Source organism: Dermochelys coriacea, chromosome 3 (assembly GCF_009764565.3).
Source record: "Dermochelys coriacea isolate rDerCor1 chromosome 3, rDerCor1.pri.v4, whole genome shotgun sequence".
NCBI lineage: Eukaryota > Metazoa > Chordata > Testudines > Dermochelyidae > Dermochelys > Dermochelys coriacea.
The window spans coordinates 175,795,390-175,818,496 of NC_050070.1; the positions used below are offsets into that span (position 1 = coordinate 175,795,390).

Below are 23,107 nucleotides of genomic sequence, written 5' to 3' on the forward strand. Positions count from 1 at the left end.
GGTACACAGGACAGGGCTTCAGGGAGCTTCCTGGCAGCAGCTGCTGTGCTCAGCTCAGCTTGCTGATTAATTTAACAAGGCAGTGTACTTAAGAGTGGTGTCAGCCTACTTAAAGGGGAAATGCGCATCTCCCTCTCTCTCACACACACACACAGGGTGTGTGTCTCTGTCTGCCATGCTGTCTCTCCTCCCTCCATTTGTGCTGCCTTGTAGAGTGTGAGGCTATATTAACAACGAGTTAACCCTTGAGTGCTCAGTCAATTGCTAGTTCATCATTTAGCAGTAAGGCATCCCCTGGGAAATATCCCACCCTCCGACTCCACCACCTCAACGAAGCTTCATAATCATCATCGCTGTGTAAATATTAAATTGTTTGTTTAAAACTTATACTGTGTACGCGTGTGTGTGTGTTAGTCTTTTGTCTGGCAAAAAAAATTTCCCTGGAACCGAACCCCACCCTATTTACAGGTTTCAGAGTAGCAGCCATGTTAGTCTGTATTCGCAAAAAAGAAAAGGAGTACTTGTGGCACCTTAGAGACTAACAAATTTATTTGAGCATAAGCTTTCGTGAGCTACAGCTCACTTCGGCTGTATCTCATGAAAGCTTATGCTCAAATAAATTTGTTAGTCTCTAAGGTGCCACAAGTACTCCTTTTCTTTTTTACACCCTATTTACATTAATTCTTATGGGGAAATTGGATTCACTTAACATCGTTTTGCTTAAAGTCGCATTTTGCAGGAACATAACTACAACATTAAGTGAGGAGTTACTGTACTTACCAAAACTAAACACATTTGGGATAATATATTCCACCATAGGTAACTTCTCAAGTTTTGTAACAATACAGCTTGACTCTTCAGAATTTGAGCTTTTTATGCTGGTAGCCATATACCTCTGACCTGGGGAAATTCTGATGCGCTGAATAATCGCATCATGGAAACCAAGATCTTCAGTACTGAGTAAAACCTCAACACTTCCTTCATCTAGTACACAAAAGAATACAGACAACAATATTATCCAAGAACCAGCACAATAAATCATAAAAGTTTATATTTTGCTTTGATATTCTGCTAATGATATCCAAAAGTGGAATTTATTATCATGGAATAGTTCAGTTGTCTTAAGGTATATTAATAAACAGTATCATAACTGAGTTTAATGGCATGTGCGAAAAAGATTTTGTTGTTGCAATTTTTAAAAATATTTTTTGATTTGTAAATTTGCCTGAAATGGAGACCATACTTCTGAAGGAAGGTTTAACTTTAAGTTCAAACTTTTGAGGTATTTGTGTGCAATGAGAGGAGAAATATTTTTCACCCTTTTGGAATTAAAAAAATGGGTGAATTAATTTTGTTTAATTTTTTTCCTCAGCGAAGTGGTCTGTTTTGTATAAACCCAAAATGCCAACTGAAAAAAAAAATCCAGAAATTTATGACCAGGTGAAAACAAGAATTTATCATGGAAGTCTCAATATAACTTTTGCTACTAATGTAAGTTGATAAATACCAGGGAGGGAGAGGAGTTATTTAAGTGTCATTGTTGACACAAGAACAAATGGATATAAACTAGCCATCAAAAAGTTTAGGTTTGAAGTTAGACCAGAGGTCCCCAAACTGTGGGGTACGCCCCCCCTAGGAGGGCATGGAGAAACGTCTGGGAGGGGTGCAGCAGGGCCCTGGCCAGCCCATATGGGATGTGGAGAGGGAGTGCCACCCAGTCCCGCTCCAGCCCCACCCCCAGCCGCATCACTGGCCCTACCCCCAGCCTCTGTGCGGCTCCTGTCCCAAGGCTTGAGGAGGAGTGAAGCTGCACATGGCTGCGGGTCTGGCTGCCGGCCCCCACACAGCCCGGCTGGGGCTCCACTTCCAGTCTCAGCCCCCGGCTGCAGTCCCAGCCTTGACCCCCTTACCCCTGTCCGCATCCATGTCCTCGCTCCTGGCCCCAGCGGGGGGGCATGGATGGGGTAAGGGGGGCCGTAACCTCAAAAGTTTGCCGAGTTAGACAAAGGTTTCCAACAATCAGAGGAGTGAAGTTCTGGAACAGCCTTCCAAGGGGAACAGTGGGGGCAAAAAACCTAACTGGCTTAAAGACTGAGCTTGATAAGTTTATGAAGGGGATAGTATGATGAGACTGTCTACAATGGTATACAACTGATCTGCGACTGCTAGTAGCAAATATGCCCAAGAGCCAGTGATGGAGCACTAGATGGGGAGGGCTCTGAGTTACTACAGAAAATTCTTTCCCAGGTGTCTGGCTGGTAAGTCTTGCTGATGTGCTTAGGGTTCAACCAACAGCCATATTTTAGGCATTTGGTTTTTGACTGGAATGCCAGCTTGAAAAGGAACCCCGGTGGCTCTGGTCAGCACTGGTGACCAGGCCATTAAAAGTCCAGTCGGTGGTGTAGCGGGGACCTGGGGCTAAGGCAGGCTCCCTACCTGCCCCAGCTCTGCATGGCTCCCAGAAGTGGCCGCCAGGTCCCTGCGACTCCTAGGCGTATGGGCAACCAGGGAGGCTCCACATGCTGCCGTCTCCCCGAGTGCTGATTACGCAGCTCCCATTGGCCGGGAACCACGACCAATGGGATCTGCGGAGGGTGGTGCCTGTGGGCGCGAAGGCAGCGCGTGAAACCTCCCTGTCTGCCTATGTGACTAGATGCCGCAGGGATCTAGTGGTTGCTTCCTTGGAGCCACAGTAAGCGCCGCCACGAGACCCTGCAACCCCACCCTGGAGTCTCCTCATACTCCCCAAACCCCTCACATCCCCTGCCCCATCCCAAGCTCTCAACCCCCGTCACACCCCAACTCCCTTGCCCAGCCCAAAGCCCCCTCTTGCACTCCAAACCCCTCATCCCCAGCCCTCACCCCCCCGGCACCCCAACCTCCTGGCCATCCCAGAACCCCCTCCTGCACCCCAAACTCCTCATCCCTGGCTTCACCCCAAGCTGGAGCCCTCAGCCCCAGCCGCACCCCAGAGCCAACACCCCCAGCTGGAGCCCTCAGTCCCAGCCCCACCCCAGAGCCAACACCCCAGCTGGAGCCCTCAGCCCCCATTCCCCCCCAACCTCCTGCCCCAGCCGGTGAAAGTGAGTGAGGGTGGGGAAGATTGAGCAACAGAGAGAGGGGGAGATGGAGTGAGTGGGGGGCAGGGCCTCAGAGAAGGGATGGGGCATGGGCAGAGCCTCTGAGAAGGGGTGGGGTAGGGGTGTTCAGTTTTCTGTAATTAGAAAGTTTTTGCCATATTTGGGGTTGGGAAGGAATTTCCCCCCAGGTCAGATTGGCAGAGACCCTTTTCCCCTTCTTCTGCAGCATGGGGCACAGGACACTTGTTAGTTTAAACTAGAGTGAATGGTGGATTCTCTGTAACCTGAAATTTTTAAATCATGGGTTTGAGGACTTCAATAACTCAGCCAGAGGTTATGAGTCTATTACAGGAGGGGGTGGGTGAAGTTCTGCAGCCTGCGATGTGCAGGATGTCCGACTAGATGACCTTAAAAAGTTTGAGGCTTTTTAATGTGTAATCATATGACATTATTGCCCAGTTCCTGTGCCATTCTCCTTTCTAGATTCTGGAATCTGAAGCTTTTACTACTTTTATAAAATGTATTGCTTAAACATTTTATCATGTAAAACACAATTTTGAGCTATTTTTGTTTTAAGTTTTTTTTAAAAAAATTAAGTAACAGGGATGGTTAAGCTTGAAGCTAAGTAAAGTATCCTAAAGTGTCAATGCATGCGGAAAGATCTGAGCAATTAATTTTGCTTTTAATTTTAAATAATGTCCAAGAAATCTCTTACCAACATCTGCTTTTGAACGAAATATGCAGCCATTTTCTTCAAAGTAAACAGAATCCCCAAACCTAATCTGTTAAGCACAAAACAGACATGTTGCCAATATAGGCAGAATTATATCGTGGTCAGACCTAGAGGTCAAAATATTTCCTAAAATTCACTACAAACAATCTGTTTTCTGCTGAGATTATATAGTACATGAATAGGCCTATGGTTTTATGTATAAATAAAATCTAATTCAGCAACATATACATAATATTTTATATATAAATAAGACAACAAAATATAAAAGATGTGCTTGATACACTTAAGGATTTTGTTAGCCATATTCAGAGGAACGAAAGGAAGTCACGCACACAAAGATTTTCTTTTTTTAAGTCAATATACTGTAACACAGTGCTCACCAACCTATCGATTGTGATCAACTAGTCAATCCTGGAGCATCAGCCAGTCAATCGCGATCTCCTGGCCGCTAAAAGTCTTGCGGCGCAGGCAGGCTGCCTACCTGCCGTGGCCCCACATTGCTCCCAGAAGTGGCTGGCACGTCTCTGCAGCCTCCGGGGAAGGGTGTGTGTGGTAGCTCCGTGTGCTGCCTCCACCCCCCGCACCGTTCCCATGGGGGCGGCGCTTGCAGTGCATGGAGACCCAATGCCCCCCTCACTCCCAGGGGCTGCACGCAAAGACGTGCCAGCAGCCAGCCACTTCCAGGAGCGGTGTGGGGCCACAGGAGGCAGGCAGCCCGCCCGAGTCCCACTGCACTGCTGACATGGAGCCGCCTATGTAAGCGCCTCCTGGCTGGAGCCTGCATCTCATACCCCCTCCTAAACCTCAACCCCCAGCCCAGAGCTCCCTCCCAGTCCCCGCACCTCCTCCCACACCCCAAGACCCTGCCTCCTCCTGTACCCAAACTCCCTCCCAGAGCCTGCACGCTTCATCCCCTCTCACACACCCCAACCCCAGCCTGCACCCAAACTCCCTCACAGAGCCTGCACCCCTCAACCCCTCCCGCACCCCAACACTGTGCACCAGCCTGGAGCCCCCTCCTGCACCCAAACTCCCTCCCAGATCTTGCACCTGTCACTCCTGCTCTTCAACCCCTTGCCCCAGGCTCAGCCAATGCACACCCCAGGGCTGAGAATGTTACACTGATTTGTGATAATCCCTGAAGGATTTTTGATTTATAAACCATAAATGACACTAATAAAAAGTAAAACTCATGAAATGTCCAGTGGATTCTGAGATTAGGTGCAGTGTGACCATATGACACCTGCACTCAAACTCCCTCCCAGAGCCTGCACCCCAACCCCCTACCCCATGCTCAGCCTGCAGACCCCCCCACACTCCAACCCCCTTGGCCCCAGCCCAGAGCCTGCACCCCCTCCTGCACCCCAACCCCCTGCCCCAGCCCAGAGCCTGCACCCCCTCCTGCACCCCAACCCCCTGCCCCAGCCCAGTGAAAGTGAGTGGGGGGGAAAGCAAGCTGGGGGAATGGAGTGGGTGGGGCAGAGCCTCGGGGAAGGGGCATGGTAGATCCTGCATTGATCTTAAATTCAAAAAGCGATCTTGTGCATAAAAAGGTTGGAGACCTCTGCTGTAAGACATTGATAAATGGAGAAGACATTTCTCTGGTAACTTCACAAGCAAAAAGCATTATCCTACGAACAGGCGACTTAACAGAATTACTCATTACCCAAGCACATGTTGTTAGCAGGATTGGACCCTTAATCCTTGTGCCTGCAAACACTTATGTACCATTAAGCACCGGAATAGTCTCACTGAAGTAAATAAAAGCTATAACAACATTTACTAATAAATAATATATAAATAGGAAAAAGTATGCTAACAACCTGGGTTCAATGGGACTATTCACTACTTAAAGTTAAAAAACTCAGAATTGAGTTTAAGGCTCGAGGCCTAAGGGCCCAATCCTGGAAACTCATATGAATGTGCTTAACTTTAACTATCACAAGTAGACCAATTGACATCAATGAAACTACTCGTGGTATTGAAGTTAAGTGTCTCTAGAACTGGAGTCTAAGAGAACAAAGGTCTTGTAGTTTATGTCATCCTATCATTGCATGGAATCAAAATTCCACAATTCAGTTACCATTCCTCCCTCCTGCCATTAACTTAATAATGGCTAAAAGCATTTAACTATTCTCTTGTATCATATAATCCAAATTGTTTGCCAAAAGGCCAGTTTAACTTTATCTTATTTGTTTATTATTATTGCGTCTATTGACTGTGGTGGCATTAAGACTGCTGTTCATGTAAAAGTAGTCAGTTAGATCTAACATACTGTAAGAATACTCCAGACTAATTTGTTCATACTTTATAACTATCAAAAAATTTAAAAATCAGGACTACGAACATATAACAGCTTAACCAAAAACATGTAATGTAAAGGCATTTCATAGTAGGAACGGCTTAACTGACTCTTACTTGTATTAAACTATGATGCATTTTAAAAAAAATGTTTGCCACTCACGACTGGGCTGCTCATGCTGAATGTATACTTGTTGTACATTACTTCTAATTTCTTCTTGATTCTTTCTGCTGTATCCATATATCTTGCTGAAGTTACTTTCCAGTTCTCCTGCTCTGATTTCAGAAGATCCTGGTACAAATATGTCAATGCAATCAACCTCTGATTTTAAATGTCCAAAGTTATGGTTGGATGCTCTTGTCTATCAAGGTCACTTTGCATCATTTATGCAATATAAATTGACTTAAATTGGCTGGGCTGAAATCCATCTTTTTGAAAATCATTTTCAAGTCACCCTTAAAAAAACACCCTCAACATAAAACAATAGCTCACATTTCTATCTGGAAATATTTCACCTTCTATGTATTTCAAGTAACACCTAAGATTCATATTATTGGAAAAAATTATTTTTTTTCTCTGCTTTTTGTTGCATACTGTATAAACAATTTTCACTGTTTCCCCTCTACAGTTAGTCAGATAGGTCTTGATCCTTCAATTAAATCTGTGCAGGTGCAATGGGCTGGCTGCCAATAGATCCAATTATGGATATAGACTGACTAGTCTGTGTAGACAAGGAAAAGTTTTGTTAAGCATTGTGTCAGCTAGTAGTGATTAAATCCTGGTCTCATCACTCTGGAGATTCTTTATGCAGTTCTATCCTGATACCCTAATAGTATCTTTCCAGCAGCTATTTAGATTTTAGGAAAAAAGCTACAGTATATTGCGGGTACCCTCTGAGACCTTATCCACCCAGTAGTCTTCAAGACTTTATCTACTTGCTTCCCAAGAACTCAACTCAACACTGAACTGGTCACTGAGGTTTTTTTTAAATTGACATTCAATCAAACTACGCTTCAGCTGATCAGGCTCAAGCATAGGGCATGGGTACAGGGAACACCATACCCAAAGTTATAAAAAAGAAAAGGAGTACTTGTGGCACCTTAGAGACTAACAAATTTATTTGAGCATAAGCTTTCGTGACAGCTCACTTCATCGGATGCATTGATTGGAAAATACAGTGTGGAGATTTATATACACACACAGAAAACATGAAACAATGGGTTTTATCATACACACTGTAAGGAGAGTGATCACTTAAAATGAGAGCTATTACCAGCAGGAAGGAGGGGGGGAAGGAGGAAAACCTTTTGTGGTGATAATCAAGGTGAGCCATTTCCAGCAGTTAACAAGAACGTCTAAGGAACAGTGGGGGGTGGAGAAATAACATGGGGAAATAGTTTTACTTTATGTAATGACCCATCCACTCCCAGTCTCTATTCAAGCCTAAGTTAATTGTATCCAGTTTGAAAATTAATTCCAATTCAGCAGTCTCTCGTTGGAGTCTGTTTTTGAAGTTTTTTTTGTTGAAGGATAGCCACTCTCAGGTCTGTAATCGTGTGACCGGAGAGACTGAAGTGTTCTCCGACTGGTTTTTGAATGTTATAATTTTTGATGTCTGATTTGTGTCCATTTATTCTTTTACGTAGAGACTGTCCAGCATGACCAATGTACCTGGCAGAGGACGAGAGCTGAGGAAGCATTGTTCTAAGTCAGCCATAAAAATGTCGGCATACTGTGGGGCCATGCGGGTACGCATCGCAGTGCCGCTGATTTGAAGGTATACATTGTCCCCAAATGTGAAATAGTTATGGGTGAGGACAAAGTTCAGCCACCAGGCTAGCCGTGACATTATCGGGGATACTGTTCCTGATGGCTTGTAGTCCATCTTTGTGTGGAATGTTAGTGTAGAGGGCTTCTACATCCATAGAGCTAGGATGGTGTTTTCTGGAAGATCACTGATGGATTGTAATTTCCTCAGGAAGTCAGTGGTGTCTCGAAGGTAGCTGGGAGTGCTGCTAGCGTAGGGCCTGAGGAGGGAGTCTACATAGCCAGACAATCCTGTTGTCAGGGTGCCAATGCCTGAGATGATGGGGCATCCAGGATTTCCAGGTTTATGGATCTTGGGTAGCAGATAGAATACCCCAGGTCGGGGTTCCAGGGGTATGTCTGTGCGGTTTTGTTCCTGTGCTTTTTCAGAGAGTTTCTTGAGCAAATGCTGTAGTTTCTTTTGGTAACCCTCAGTGCAGTCAGAGAGTAATGGCTTGTAGAAAGTGGTGTTGGAGAGCTGCCTACTAGCCTCTTGTTCATATTCCGACCTATTCATGATGACGACAGCACCTCCTTTGTCAACCTTTTTGACAATGTATACCTTCAAATCAGCGGCACTGCGACGGGTACCCGCATGGCTCCACAGTATGCCAACATTTTTATGGCTGACTTAGAACAATGCTTCCTCAGCTCTCGTCCCCTAATGCCCCTACTCTACTTGCACTACATTGATGACATCTTCATCATCTGGACCCATGGAAAAGAAGCCCTTGAGGAATTCCACCAGGATTTCAACAATTTCCATCCCACCATCAACCTCAGCCTGGACCAGTCCACACAAGAGATCCACTTCCTGGACACTACGGTGCTAATACGTGATGGTCACATAAATACCACCCTATATTGGAAACCTACTACCGCTATTCCTACCTACATGCCTCTAGCTTTCATCCAGATCACACCACACGATCCATTGTCTACAGCCAAGCTCTACGATATAACCGCATTTGCTCCAACCCCTCAGACAGAGACAAACACCTGCAAGATCTCTATCATGCATTCTTACAACTACAATACCCACCTGCTGAAGTGAAGAAACAGATTGACAGAGCCAGAAGAGTACCCAGAAGTCACCTACTACAGGACAGGCCCAACAAAGAAAGTAACAGAATACCACTAGCCATCACCTTCAGCCCCCAACTAAAACCTCTCCAACGCATCATCAAGGATCTACAACCTATCCTGAAGGATGACCCATTACTCTCACAGATCTTGGGAGACAGGCCAGTCCTTGCTTACAGACAGCCCCCCAACCTGAAGCAAATACTCACCAGCAACCACACACCACACAACAGAACCACTAAGCCAGGAACCTATACTTGCAACAAAGCCCGTTGCCAACTCTGTCCACATATCTATTGAGGGGACACCATCATAGGGCGTAATCACATCAGCCACACTATCAGAGGCTCGTTCACCTGCGCATCTACCAATGTGATATATGCCATCATGTGCCAGCAATGCCCCTCTGCCATGTACATTGGTCAAACTGGACAGTCTCTATGTAAAAGAATAAATGGACACAAATCAGACGTCAAGAATTATAACATTCAAAAACCAGTCGGAGAACACTTCAACCTCTCCGGTCACTCGATTACAGACCTGAGAGTGGCTATCCTTCAACAAAAAACACTTCAAAAACAGACTTCAACGAGAGACTGCTGAATTGGAATTAATTTTCAAACTGGATACAATTAACTTAGGCTTGAATAGAGACTGGGAGCGGATGGGTCATTACATAAAGTAAAACTATTTTCCCATGTTATTTCTCCCCCCCCACCGTTCCTCAGACGTTCTTGTTAACTGCTGGAAATGGCTCACCTTGATTATTACCACAAAAGGTTTTCCTCCTTCCCCCCCTCCTTCCTGCTGGTAATAGCTCATCTTAAGTGAACACTCTCCTTACAGTGTGTATGATAAAACCCATTGTTTCATGTTGTGTGTGTGTGTGTATATAAGTCTCCCCACTGTATTTTCCACCAAATGCATTCGATGAAGTGAGCTGTAGCTCACGAAAGCTTATGCTCAAATAAATTTGTTAGTCTCTAAGGTGCCACAAGTACTCCTTTTCTTTTTTGCGAATACAGACTAACAGGGCTGCTACTCTGATCCCTTCCTTTATATACATCACACTACATTCCCTATATATTACATCACTCATTTTGGGATTGGCTTGGTCACGTTGTAGGAACCAATTCCAATTTACTCTTTACCTCATCTTGTGTCCCAGGTTAATCTTGTCCACGGTTATCTTATCCATTGTAAATTGTTCCCTGGATGTTCCCCCTTATCTGTTTGCAGCCAGCTGATCCATTTACCTCTGATGAAGTGATCTGTAGCTCATGAAAGCTTATGCTCAAATAAATGTGTTAGTCTCTAAGGTGCCAGAAGTACTCCCTTTCTCTCTAATTCTGTCTCCCAAGAAATGAGGCCTCACACATGTCTAATTACTCATGTCAAGCCAGGGCTATACAGCAATAAAACTGACCCAACTGTGTACTTAGCTATGGAGAAGTACAGAAACTGACAAGAAAAGGAGTACTTGTGGCTATTACTTTGAAACCTGTTAGAAGTTGAGAAGTTGAACTATGTCATTTGTCTCTGAGTATAACTGAAATCCCAATTCCTATCTCAAACCCTTTTGGAAAAAAGTGTTTCCTTAACATTTGAAACAGTGTGACTGTCATTATTAATATAAGGGTCATGATAGTTGTTGGCATTATATTTATGTTTAAATTGCATACCTTGTAGGAAAAGAATCTCCGTGGCACAATGTGCCCTGGTGAGTCTGTGTTGTTCCACGAATTTCCCAAACGCTTCGTAAACTGAAATTCTTGGACTTTTATTTGACTGCAAAGAGCTATTCCCAGATCATAGTTACGGTTAAAGTAGTATCGGAAGGAACCAACACTGAACTTCAGAGTCCGGTGAAAAGATTTCACAGTCCGATGCATGGTGCCCAAATCTTCACTTGACTGAGTGTACTCACTCTGAACTTTCCAAGAATCCAAAAGTTATGTCAGAGGCAATTAAATTGGGTATCTAATATGTTCAGGGTGAAACTGAAGCAGGGACTTCTTCAAACGTGAACGCTTTAAACCTAAAGGGGCAAAAGATTCAGACTGAACGCTGTAAACTTTAGTTACCATGTGAACGGCAGGGAAAAGAAAAGCAAACCCGCAGCCGCCTCCCCTAACCCTTTTCAAACAATTCGTTGGTACACTTAAAGAAAAGGAGGACTTGTGGCACCTTAGAGACTAACAAATTTATTTGAGCATAAGCTTTCGTGAGCTACAGCTCACTTCATCCGATGCATCCGAAGTGAGCTGTAGCTCACGAAAGCTTATGCTCAGATAAATTTGTTAGTCTCTAAGGTGCCACAAGTCCTCCTTTTCTTTTTGCGAATACAGACTAACACGGCTGCTACTCTGAAACTTGGTACACTTAGGCAGCGTGTTTCTCCCGCAGGCTGAAGGCTCGCCCGGCTGAAGGGCAGACTCTGGGGGGGCCGGGCCAGCCGCAGATTTGTGTTTCCTGTTCAGATATGCGACCAGTTCAAAGAGCTTCTGAAATGTGAGAGAGTTTCAAGGCTCACTGAGCTGCACTGACACAATTCTTCAGCCCCGGCCAGTGGCGTTAAAGCACCGCATGGAAACACGCCCAAGCCTGCAGGAGGAGGAGGAGGAGAGCTCAGCGGCTCTGAGATCCGATCCCCCCCAGCCGGTCTCCGAGCGCTGGGCACATGCTGACCGCCCACGCCTCCAGCCGACCCTGGCAAGCGCGGCAAGGCCGCGACAGACTCCCCCCCTCTCCCGCGGCCTGCTGGAGGCAGGGCAGAGACCAGAGCGGTCCGCGCTCGCCCCCGGCGGGGCAGCTGCTGGAAGCGGAACCGGCCGTACAATGGCTCCCACCCCCAGCCGGGCCTCGCCCGCTCCGGCACTTGTGAGACTCAGCCTGCCGCCGCCACCACCCCCGAGCGACTCTATTCCGCGCCGAAGCCAGAGACTCACTTGATTGCCCTACTCCCTGAGCTGCCCACAGTCAAGATGATGGCGGGACGCGGTCATAGTCATTCACTGGCATGCCCATAGCCAAGATGGCGTCCGAACCAATACACCTCTCTATACGCGGCTACCAGCAGTCAAGATGGCGACCAAAGCTGTGCGCTCTGTCGCCATCTTGGTTACGGGCAGTTGGCCAGACAGAGACTTACTATAATTCGCCAGGTTGTTGGTTTTAAGCCATATTAACGTTTTCTTTGCTATTTTCCCCCAATTTCGTGTCTGGAAATGTGTGCTTTCGGGCACCTGCCCCTTTCAATAACCGTAACTTCATAGGGAAAAGTGGATATGTAACAAACGGGTTTTATTATCGCGGGATGCTCCTTGTAGTAAACCCCCCGCCCCCCGCCGAGCTCCTCAAGGTTACAGCAACCCAGGTGAGGTGCCGTATAGATCAGGGCAGAAACAGGCAAGATAAGATTCATAGGAACCTTCTTGCCCTTATTAAAGATGGCTGCTGCCGTCCCTCTGTAAGCGCACGTTTCTTCCCTCCCCCCCCCCCCCCCAGCTCCCCTCTGTCTACCCCTGGCTGCTGCTCCCCGCGCGGGGACGGGTCAGTGAGCGGCTCGGGGCTTGTTTCCCCTTGAGCCCCTGGGGGCTCCCTCAGGTCTTCCCTGCCTGCTCCCAGCAGCCTCAGCATGACTGAGGCTGCAGCCTGGCCCGGGAGCATCCCAGCTGCTGTTGCCAGCTGTGAGTCAGGAGGAGGAAAAGGAGAGGGAGACGCTGAGGAAGGTCCGAAAGGAAGGAAACAGGGAGCCGCTAGAGCCCGGTGGAAACTGCTCAGAGAGGTATAACGCTACTTTACGTTTCCCCAAGGCCCTTTCCTCCCAAGGGTGCCGCAGAGCCTGCTAACCTATGGACAAGGCCACTGACATGCAGCCACTTCTGGGGTGGAGGGCGGTAGCTAGGATATCGTCCCATGGCAAAGCTGCCCGTATTGGGGGAGGGGGACTTTGGTCACACTCTGTTGATGAGTCCTGCACTTAGGAGAGTGCTCTCCAGGGGTGCTTGAATGTCCATACACAACAAGGAAGGATGCAGTTTTTAAAGGCTGTTCTGAAATTCCCTAATGCTTTCAGTTGCAATTCACCAGGATGAAGGGTTAAGATAACATCGCTGGGATCTAGGTTTGTGGGCACAGGGAGTTTAAGTGTTTCAGATCTAATGCTGAGACCACTAAATCACCTCCCAGAACACACACTGTGCACTTCTGTGGCAACATGATTCACCTGAGAGCCACAAAGTGCTGTGCAATCACTTAGCTTGTTTTCACAACATTTTGGTACGGTATATCTGCAGCTCTGTGACTATTCAAATGAGTGGAATGTTAAAAAGGGCATTGAAATACAAACAGTGAAACCCTTCACCACAAACTGAGAAAGTCTTAAAAATTAACTTACAATTAAGCTATAGTGGTGGACCAATGGGCATAAGTGCCCATTCCTGCAGGCAGATGCCAGTGTCTCTACAGATGCCAGTGTCTGCACATGCAGAGCAAATTGCAGGCTCAAGGCCTTAGGCAGAAACAGTTCTGAGCAACTGGAAACTAATGCCTCAAAATAGTATACGTACTATTAACTGGCATTTCTATTTTTCTATTAATTTTTATTTATTTTTCATAAAGAAACAAAAATGGTAAATGACCTACAGCTTGTATGTTTTCAAATACTGCATCTGGGCTTGCCAATAGAATTATGGAATTGTGCAATTTTATAGCTTCTCAAAGCTGCACGATCAGAAAATACTGCATGTTAGAGTGGGTGTAATATTAATAAAATAGGAGAAGACCTACAAAAATAGGGAGATGAGGTGATGAGGGTGAGGGAGGAAGAGGAAAAAAAGGAAGAGGTTAGGTGGAATGGGAACGGACTTTCATCCTAAAGGATCACTAAGTGCTTTACTATGCATTAAAGGTAATCAGTGTTGCAAACTCTCATGAAAGAAATATTGTGAATAGATGAGAATGACAGCTTGTTTGTTTGTTTTCTGTAAAAGCAGGTTTCTAGTCCTCATGATTGTGGAGAAAAGTTGGAAAACGTGACTTAAATGTTTCCTAGAGACTCTCAACCCAGAAGACAAATAAAAACAACCTAAAATATATGATTTTTTTTAAAAAGTATCATGATCTCTAAACAAATCTCATGATTTTTGAGTACTTGAATTGTGATTTTTGAACTCTTAAAGTGGATAATTAACAAAGTCTCATAATACTCATGGATGAGTCTTAAGGTTAAAGGGACACTTGTTGCCTTAAAACTCACGCTTCTCTTTGAAAATGTTTTGTGTACTATTGTTGCATGTGATGCCTAATGCATCAGTCCTGCATTTAGCTCTGTCCTGCGCTTGCAAGAAGCCTTATTGAAGTCTATGGGCTCAGGGTCAGCCTGCGAGGAACCAGTTGTAGGATTGGGACGTTAATTAGAAGATTCAGGTTTTGGGGACTGGGGATGAAGGTTTAAGTCCTTCTCTTTTGATTATTCTAGGAAGGTTGTAGTTTTCAATCTTTGGTTTACAAGACCAATGCTTTAAGGTAAGCTACTAGACTATGTTAGGTTATTTGCACTGTATAACTGAAAGGCATTAGAGAGAGAGAGGGGATCTTTGGTATTATCTTTCATTTTGTTTAATCTGTGCATTTGACAACACCTTATGTATAGTCAATTTCCATCTTTGTGTATTCAAATAGAGCCCATTCCTGCAAACACTTAAAGATGTGCCTAACACACATAAATAATGCCACTGAGTTCAGTAGGACTACTCACTTGGGTAATGTTAAGGACAAGCTTAAGTGTTTGTAGGTCTGTGGCCAAAGTGTAAAATTACTTATATTTAAAGGTTTGCAAGATTGAGCATAAAGGCCTCAATCCTGAAGACATTCATTCACTACTTTTGTGCCTAAAGTTAAGCATATGTGTAAGTGTTTGCAGGATTGGGGCCTAAAGGCAGTATGGGTTGAATCCACAAAGGTACTTAGGTGTCTAAACTCCAGACTTAAGGGCCTAAATCCCAGTTTTGGCTCCACTGCAATCTACAAAACTGCAGCTGAATCCTGTAGGTGCCTAAATCCACTTGGCCCCTACGTTTTCAGAATAAAAGTTCACTAGCACCTACGTTTCTGCCTCTGGGCATGCATACTGCTGCCTCGCTCTAGGAAATGAGATGCCCATCTCTCCATCTAAGCCCCAGAGCAATTCACAAACCGGGGTAGATAGATTTTCAGCTCTCTACATTGCATGCAGGGCCTGATCTAGTTAGTAGGTGTGCTCAGAGGTCACCTACCAGATCAGGTCCTATCCAAAATCTGATCCAAGAGGAGGTGATTAGAGCACTTGCCTGGGTGTGGGACACGCAAGTTCAATTCTCCCCTCTCTGCTGCGGGGGGGGGGGGGGGAGGGGAGAGAATTTAAATGGGGTCTCCTACTACTCAGCAGAGGTGCTCGAACCACTGAGCTCTCTCTCTCTCTCTCTGTTTGTCTCTGTCCTGGAAGGTGGATTTTGCACTTGATGTAGCCTACCTCTTCTTCAAGATCACTGTCAGAGATCACTGCCAGTGCAAGCTGTCCTTCCACCTCAATGGTAAATGGCTTGGCATCACCAAAGTGGACAACAGGAAATTGTTTTGAAGCAATGCTGACATTCTGCTCTCCACTAAAATTTGAATTGTCACATTGGTTGTGTCTACACTGGTCTTTTTTTTCTTAAAATTTCCCACTGCTGCTGCCTCTGCTTCCATGAATTTAGCTGCACTCAGGGCAGCAGTAAAAAGAGTGGCAGCAGCCACCAACAGCTTCCATTATTTCAGAGAGAAATAAATTCCTTTTAGTAAATTCATAGATTTTAAATCAAGAAAGAGAAGTTATGAGATAATGTAGGCTGACTCATAATACAGGCCATAGAACTTCACCCAGTAATCCCTGCACTGAATCTAAAAACTTGTGGTTTAAGTAGGTATATTTTCTGGAAAGACATGCAGTTTTGATTTAAAGGTTTCAAGTGTTGAAGAATTTACCACACCTTTGCTAAAACTCTCCCTGTGGTTATTTAATCCTCAGTGTTAAAATTTTGCACATAATAGCTTTAGAGCCCAAGGTAATTGAAAAGTCTTCACATCATTTCTTTAGTTTCACATCAGTTCTAATTTATGAAAGGTTAATTTTTTTAGCTCAGTTCTCCCTTTATTTCCTTTGTCAATGATCTGAATGCTCTCCCTATCAATATGTGCTTGGTGGATGATGGTCATTGTTGGCTTCCTCTCATAAATTACAGCAGAACTTCTGTGCAGGAAAAAAGCAACATTAAGGCCCTGATCTTGCAAATATTTACACTAGAAGTGGAATTCACAAAGGAGGTTTAAACACGTTACTACCCCATAGGGTGCCTAAGTCCAACATTTAGTAATGCTGGTATTCACAAAACCTTTGCTCAGCTGTCGCCTAAAGGTACGTATCTAAAGTCATGAGGTGCTTGAGTTTCTGCCTTTAAATTCCCCCCTGCAGGATTCACAAACTAGGCATTCCCTGGTATCTAGCCTTCAGGACTCAAGCTGGTATATGCACTTAGAATATGCCTATATCCATGTTAGAGGAGGAGATGGTGCCACTCCCATCCCCCTTATAACCTTTAGCCCAGTGGTTACTGCACTCAATTTGTGGGAGACTTCGGTTCAGTTTCCCTCATTGTCTTATATAGAACAGGCATTAGAATTTGGGTCTTCCATCTCCCAGGAATGTGCCCTAACCCCCTGGGGTGGGTCTTTTTGAATCTCTCCTTTTGAAGCTGTTCCACTGTATATAAATGATTAAATATTAATTGGGCCCAGAGAGAGGGAGTGACTATATAGCCTCATGGTTAGGGCTCTCAGATGGGAAACTCATGTTCCAGCTTCTCCGCTCCAGTGAATCTATAGTTATTTATACACAGTAGACCAGCTCCAACAGATTCAGAGAGATCACCACCACCATGTTTCTTGAAAAACCATTCACCTGGCTTAGGCACCTAACTCCAGGAGGGGGGTTCAAGGCTGTGAATCCCATATGGAGATAGGTGCCTCCCTCTGGTCTGGATTTAGGTGCCTAAGTCTTTTTGAGGGTGGCACTTAGGGCACAGGGATCTGCAGCATTTCTGTTGGCTATCTTTAGCAGCTCCCTGCTCAGCATGCTGGCTTTTGTGAATCCCATTAGGTGCCTAACTGTCCCCATGCATTGAATAGGGAGTCTGGGAGCCTAACTCAGGGTTGTGAATTCCATTAGGTGCCAGGGAGTCTGAATCCTCTAGTGAAGATGTCCCCAAACTGTGGGGCAAGCCCCCATAGCGGGGTGTGGAGAACGTTTTGGGGGAGGGGTCAGCAGGTCAGTTTTGCTTCAGCCCTAGTCCCAGCTCCTGGCCCCGTCCACAGCACCAGTGTGGCTCTGCTGCTGGCCCCCACCGCCGCCCGGCTACAGCTCCACCCCTGCCCCACCCCTCCTTGTCCCCTGGCTGCAGCTGTGTTCCCAGCCTGGGGCTGAGTCTGGAGGTGGGGCCGGGCTGGGAGCGGAGCCGCACCTGGCTGTGGGCCCAGCTGCCAGTCCCCACTGCATCTTGGCTGTGGCTCTGCTCCCACTCCCACTCCCGGCCCCAGACCCATCCCTAGTTGTGGCCCCAGCATTGGCCCCCTTAATCCTGTCCGAGTTATCCTGCCCAGGAGCCACGGCCCCACTCCTGGGTGGGGCGCAGACAGAGGTAAGGGGGAGGCGCAACTCTGAAAAGTTTGGGGACCAATGATCTAGTGAATCCCTCCCAAGATTCTTCACTTTAAGCATGTGAGTAGTTCAGTTGACTTCAGTGTGATTGCTCAGCTGTCCAAAGTTATATATCTGCATAGGTGTTAGTAGGGTTGGGTTCTTAATTTTAACTTTTTTTTTAATGTGTAATTTTGATTTCCCCTAATTTGGAGCAGTGGCTCTGGAAAGACTGCCCATATGATAGTATTGTGTTATGGATATGTTTGGTTTTCCGTGAGATTCTCGGTTGTTGTCCTTTAAGTCAGGACAAAAGGGAATGCCAAATGGGGCTAATATGTCACAGTAATTATATCCACACTACAATTCTGAGCATTTGTTCAGTTTGTTTATAGTAATTATTGTTCTAGTGTTATACCTCCTCAGCTTTGGAAGTTTTTGTATAGGGAAGGTTTGGTTGGTTCAGTGAGCAAACCTGCCAGCAGGAGGAGCCTTTAGTCTGTTTTTATGCCCCTCCACCCCCCACCACACACACATACAAACACAGAAAACAACCAACCCTTCCCTGCCTCCATTCAGTTTTATTGGACAAAATTCCTACAATTATAATTTATGTTAAAGCAGTAGATCCATAATAGGAAATTAAGACTTACAGGTAAGAAAATCAAATCTGTGAATTCCTTTTGCAGTAAATTATGTAGGCTGCCTATGCACCCCACACACAAATATTTCCTTTAATTTGTTCTAATTGAACTGCCTATTAATTGTATCATGTACCTGCTTAAAACACAGAAAACTGCAGAGAACTCAGCAGCCGTGTCTGGGGTGATGCATTTCTGTGTGAGTAGGGAGAAGGCTTATGTTTTCTCCTCAATCTGCATGTATCTGTGACCTTTTCCTCTGCAGATTTCTTGCTTCTTCATGTTCTTTATTAGTTCTTCTATAGGTTTTGCATGGTCCAATGAACAAAGATCAATTTAATCTTACTGGTCCATCTGAAGAAAAAATCTGTTCTGCACTCTTTACCAATAATGTTCAGATTAATCCATGAATCACAGAGAGAGAGAGAGAGATGGGGAAAACCTTCCTTCATATTCTCCTTAAACACAGCACTTTGAGTAGCGGTTCTCAGATAGCGTCTGCACGCCAGTTTCAGGGGAGTCCCGATGCTCCCAGTAGGGCTGGAGCCCCCCCCACTCAAGCCCTGTGAAATCAGATTGTGGCTCCCCAGGCGGCTGTGGACTCTTGGTTTAGAATCGCTGCTGTAGAGCCCTGCACTGATTTAAAAAAAAAAAAATTGGATCTGTATCTGATCTGCAAAGATGTTAAACAGTACAACTGCTTCCACAGATATAAAGCAAATATCTGCAGATTTGCAGGGCTCTAGTTACCAGTAGCCAATATTGGTACTTCTACAGTACAGCTGAATTCAGAAGAAGTTTAGATTGGCCAACAGACTGTTTTTTACAATCATGTGGATTATGTTTGAACAGTTGTGAACCCCCAGGGTATACATGACTCTCTACATGCTCAAGCAGTGCCTCCCACATCTTCACTGCTATTTATACCCATGCTAGCTGGGAGTGCAGTGTAAATGCCGCCGTAAGTGTAGACATAATTTAAATGAGTGCCAGATACTGTTCAAACATAGTCCACATGGTTGCAAAAAATGGTCTTTCCCCACTGCTGCAGCCTTTCACTACCACACAAGCTATGCACCATAGTGACAAGTGTGGACACAGCCTGCTTTTTGATGTGGCATGTAGCTACAAGTGTAGTGCCTGTACTCTACATCCTGCCATAAGTGTAGACATAACCTGGGGTTCACTTAGTAGGGCTCTTAGAATTACCTTTTTCCCTTGGAGAGCCAACTCTTTATATTTGTAGATTTGAAACTGTTATCTCAGTGTCTGTAGGACAGAGCAGTTTTACCAGATCTTGCAAAGAATAGTTTGATTTAACATAGGGGGGAAAGGAGGGCATCTTCATTTTTGTTGTTAGTTATAAGCCACTGTTTTAGACAAAGGCTACGTTTTAGTTACGGTTTTTTTTTAGTAAAAGTCATGGACAGGTCACGGGCAGTAAACAAAAATTCATGGCCCGTGACCTGTCCATAACTTTTACTATATACCCCTGACTAAAACTTGGACTGGGGGTCCGTGAGTGCTCCGGGGGGCAGGCTGGGGGCTTCGCAGGTGCTGGGGGTGTGTGTGGCCTGGGACCCGTGCTGGTGTGTGTGGGGGTGAGGGTGGTGGTGTGCGTCCCAGACCCATGCTGGAAGAGGGGGCGCGCAGGCGGCAGTGCACGGACTGGGACCCCTGCTAGTGCTGGGAGGTGGGAGTGAGCGGCGGCATGCAGCCCAGGACCCGTGCTGGGTGGGGGAGGGTTGGCGGGGCTGGCAGGTTCCCAACCCACCTCTGACCAGCATGTCCCTGCAGGTTGTGGGGGGAGGTCGGCTAGGGGGGCTCTGCGCACTGCTCCCTCTACAAGCACTGGCTCCACAGTTCCCATTGATCGGGAATTGCAGCCAATGGGAGCTGCAGGGGTGGCGCCTGCGGGCGCAGGCAGCATGCAGAGCCCTGTGGCCCTTCCGCCTAGGAGCTGCAGGGACACGCCTGTGGGAGCCAGGTAGAGGGCCCCCTTCCCCATGAGGTAAGTGCTTTCCCACACCCCAACCCCCTGTGTCAGCCCTGAGCCCACACCCAAACTGCTGCTGCTGGCTGCTGCGGAAGTCATGGAGGTCACGGAATCTGTGACAGACATGCAGCCTTAATTATAACCAAACAGATCACCAATCTTTGGGACTGAATTGTCTTAGCACAGAGCAGGAGGGAGAAAGTTGTGGTTTCCTCCTAATCTCAAACTGGGAACTAGCTATCACTAATGGTCTCTCTTCAGTCTGTGAGGATTTCCACAGTTGCTTGCAGCGGTGTTGTAGCTATGTCAGTCCCAGAATATTAGAGAGAGAAGGCGGGTGAGGTAATATATTTTACTGGACAAACTTTTGTTGGTGAGAGAGACAAACTTTCAAGCTTATATAGAGTTCTGTAAGCTCAAAAGTTGGTCCAATAGAAGATATTACTTCACCCATCTTGTCTCTTCAGGATTTCCTCATTAATTCTCAGTTCATGGTGTTTAATGTATGATGACAGGCTATGATGGATGGCATCAAACTTGAATTTATCATGGATGTGGCCCTGATTTTCTGTGTAAATACCCAAGACCAGGTGGGGTGATGCTGCAGGACCTTTACTGGCCCATGTCTTGCATGTCCAGTAAATGATCCCTTCAGACACTTCAATTATTGTACTGTCTCAGATATTTCTTTTAGGGGGAGGTTGTGGCAAGGTCCAGGAGCATTGGAGCTTCTTTAGCCATGTGAATTTGGTTTAGGTTTGTGTATGGATGAAACTGCCTCAGTGCTGTTGTTTGATAGACTCCTTTTGGTGATGGAGGGAGATATTGGATGTTCCACTGATTCTTTTAGATCTGACCACTGCCTTTGATATCATCCATTATGAGGTGACATTGACAAGCCAGGGGACACTAGCAGGAGTAGATGGAGTTACTCAGTTGTTTTCATTCTAAGAGATCTTAGGGAGTAGTTGTGGGCAACTGTTCGTCTACTCTGAGGACTGTGTTATGGTGCGTTCCATCGGACTCGGTTCTGTTGCCACTTACGTTCATGGTGTGGGATTGTTGTGAGGAGTAGAGATCAATGAAAAATAATTAGGCACTGTATTAGAAAAATGCAACAAAATTAATCAAATATGTTGATGAATATTATTTAATCAGGTCTAGTGAGGCATTATGGATTGTATTTTCTTTAGTATGGGGATGTCACTCAACTCTATATTTCCATCTGATCTGGTCCAGTTGGTTTGGTTGAGCAACTTTCCCAGGAGTCAACCCAGCATAACTCTTAAGTCCCATAGACTTCAATGGGACTCTTTATGTACATAAAGATACACATGCTTAAGCATGCTGCTGGACTGGTGCCCTGGGGACTTGATGAGGTATAGTTGGGTGAAAACTCAGTTTGGATGAGGCAGAGATTAGTTAGATTGGTGGGGCATGCCTGCGATTTGTCATCAGTTTCTTCTGTTTCTGGATGACTACATAGCAGATGTGGTCAAGATTGCACTTGGCCAGCAGTTTGTCACCATTTATGTTAGCTACAAAGCTTTAGATAAAGCTATTTATAGCTTTGTTACCTTGGGATTGGATTACTTTATTGCATTCTGTATAGGCTACACCTGAAGACCTCCAGAAGATTCAACTAGTGCAGAATATTGCTCACTTGATTAGTGGAAGGAGATATTTGCTCCTGTCCTGTGTATTGTGCAGTTGCTCCCAATCTCTTACAAGGTGAAATACAGAGTGGTGTTTAAAACATCAAAAGCCCACACTTTGGGACCTGATGAGCTGAGTGAGGTTCTTGTGTGATGGGGATAGAGAGGGTTGAAGAATGGAAACATAATTTTGTAAAAGTCAAAGTTGTTTCAATTTTGCAAGGCTCAAAATAGAACTTTTTCAAAAATTTCCAAGAAGTATTCTGAAAAGTTAGAATTTTTGTTCATCCCCTTATTTCCCTTCTTTCCTTTTCAATGAAACCACATTTTTTAAATGGAAAAATTTTGACTAGCTCTAGCTGAGGCGGGTGAGATCAGCTGAGGTACTTGTGCAAAGATTCTCATTTTCCCTATCAGTCTGCTTGAGAGGAATCTTTTTATCTGCAAGGCTTGTGTGTTCTCTGAGGCTTTTTAAGGAAAGGTAGAGTAAATAAGGCATTAGAGGCAGTAATGTTGTAGTTGGGTGGGACTCGGGATATGAGAAAGACAAGGTGAGTGAGGTAATATCTTTTACTGGATCAATTTCTGCTTGAAGTTGGTCCAATAAAAAATATTCCCTCACCCACCCTTGTCTCTCTAAGGATTTAGAAGGCAATATTAACTTGAAATCAGTCAGTATTTTAAAAAAAGTTAAAACTACTCTACCTGTCCTTAAGTCCCTCTGCCAATTTTTGTGGATTTTATAACGATTTTTTATTTTATAAAATGTTTTTATCTCTCCTGTTCTTGTGTGAAAGACTCACACAGACAAAAAGGGGAAAATGAGTTCCTGACTATACAGGGAAACAGGAAACTAACTATAAACAAAATGTTGTCAAATCCACAGAGTAAACATACTAAAAAATTCTGCAATCTCAGGTTAGTTATTCTAATGATAAATATTTAAAAAAAAAAGTCTGATTTTTTAAAAACTTGTCCCTTAAGTACATTTTTTTTGTTCATTCACATGATATGATATGGATATGAGTCAGCAGTGTCTGGATATGAGTCAGCAGTGTGCCCTTGTTGCCAAGAAGGCCAATGGCATTTTGGGTT

At 45.2% G+C, this 23,107-nt stretch overlaps 2 protein-coding genes across 3 annotated transcripts in view; one reads left to right on the forward strand and one right to left on the reverse strand.

Moving 5' to 3' along the window:
• Positions 1 to 12,240, reverse strand: part of PREPL (prolyl endopeptidase like) — a 31,613-nt gene extending 19,373 nt beyond the window's left edge. The window contains exons 1-5 of one of the 2 annotated variants that reach the window (XM_038395723.2): positions 11,953 to 12,240; positions 10,687 to 11,042; positions 6,278 to 6,406; positions 3,796 to 3,862; positions 781 to 984 (exon numbers count right to left, since the gene is read on the reverse strand). In XM_038395723.2, the coding sequence (XP_038251651.1) occupies positions 781 to 984; positions 3,796 to 3,862; positions 6,278 to 6,406; positions 10,687 to 10,896 (610 nt within the window). In that variant the 5' untranslated portion in view covers positions 10,897 to 11,042; positions 11,953 to 12,240. Of the gene's footprint in view, positions 1 to 780; positions 985 to 3,795; positions 3,863 to 6,277; positions 6,407 to 10,686; positions 11,166 to 11,952 lie in introns of those variants that run through there. The other variant, XM_043511886.1, reaches the window with a different exon arrangement.
• A 186-nt stretch (positions 12,241 to 12,426) lies between these two features.
• CAMKMT (calmodulin-lysine N-methyltransferase) overlaps positions 12,427 to 23,107 on the forward strand; it is a 335,072-nt gene continuing 324,391 nt past the window's right edge. The window contains exon 1 of the mRNA XM_038395122.2: positions 12,427 to 12,791. Coding sequence (XP_038251050.1) covers positions 12,642 to 12,791 — 150 coding nt within the window. The 5' untranslated portion in view covers positions 12,427 to 12,641. The remainder of the gene's footprint in view (positions 12,792 to 23,107) is intronic.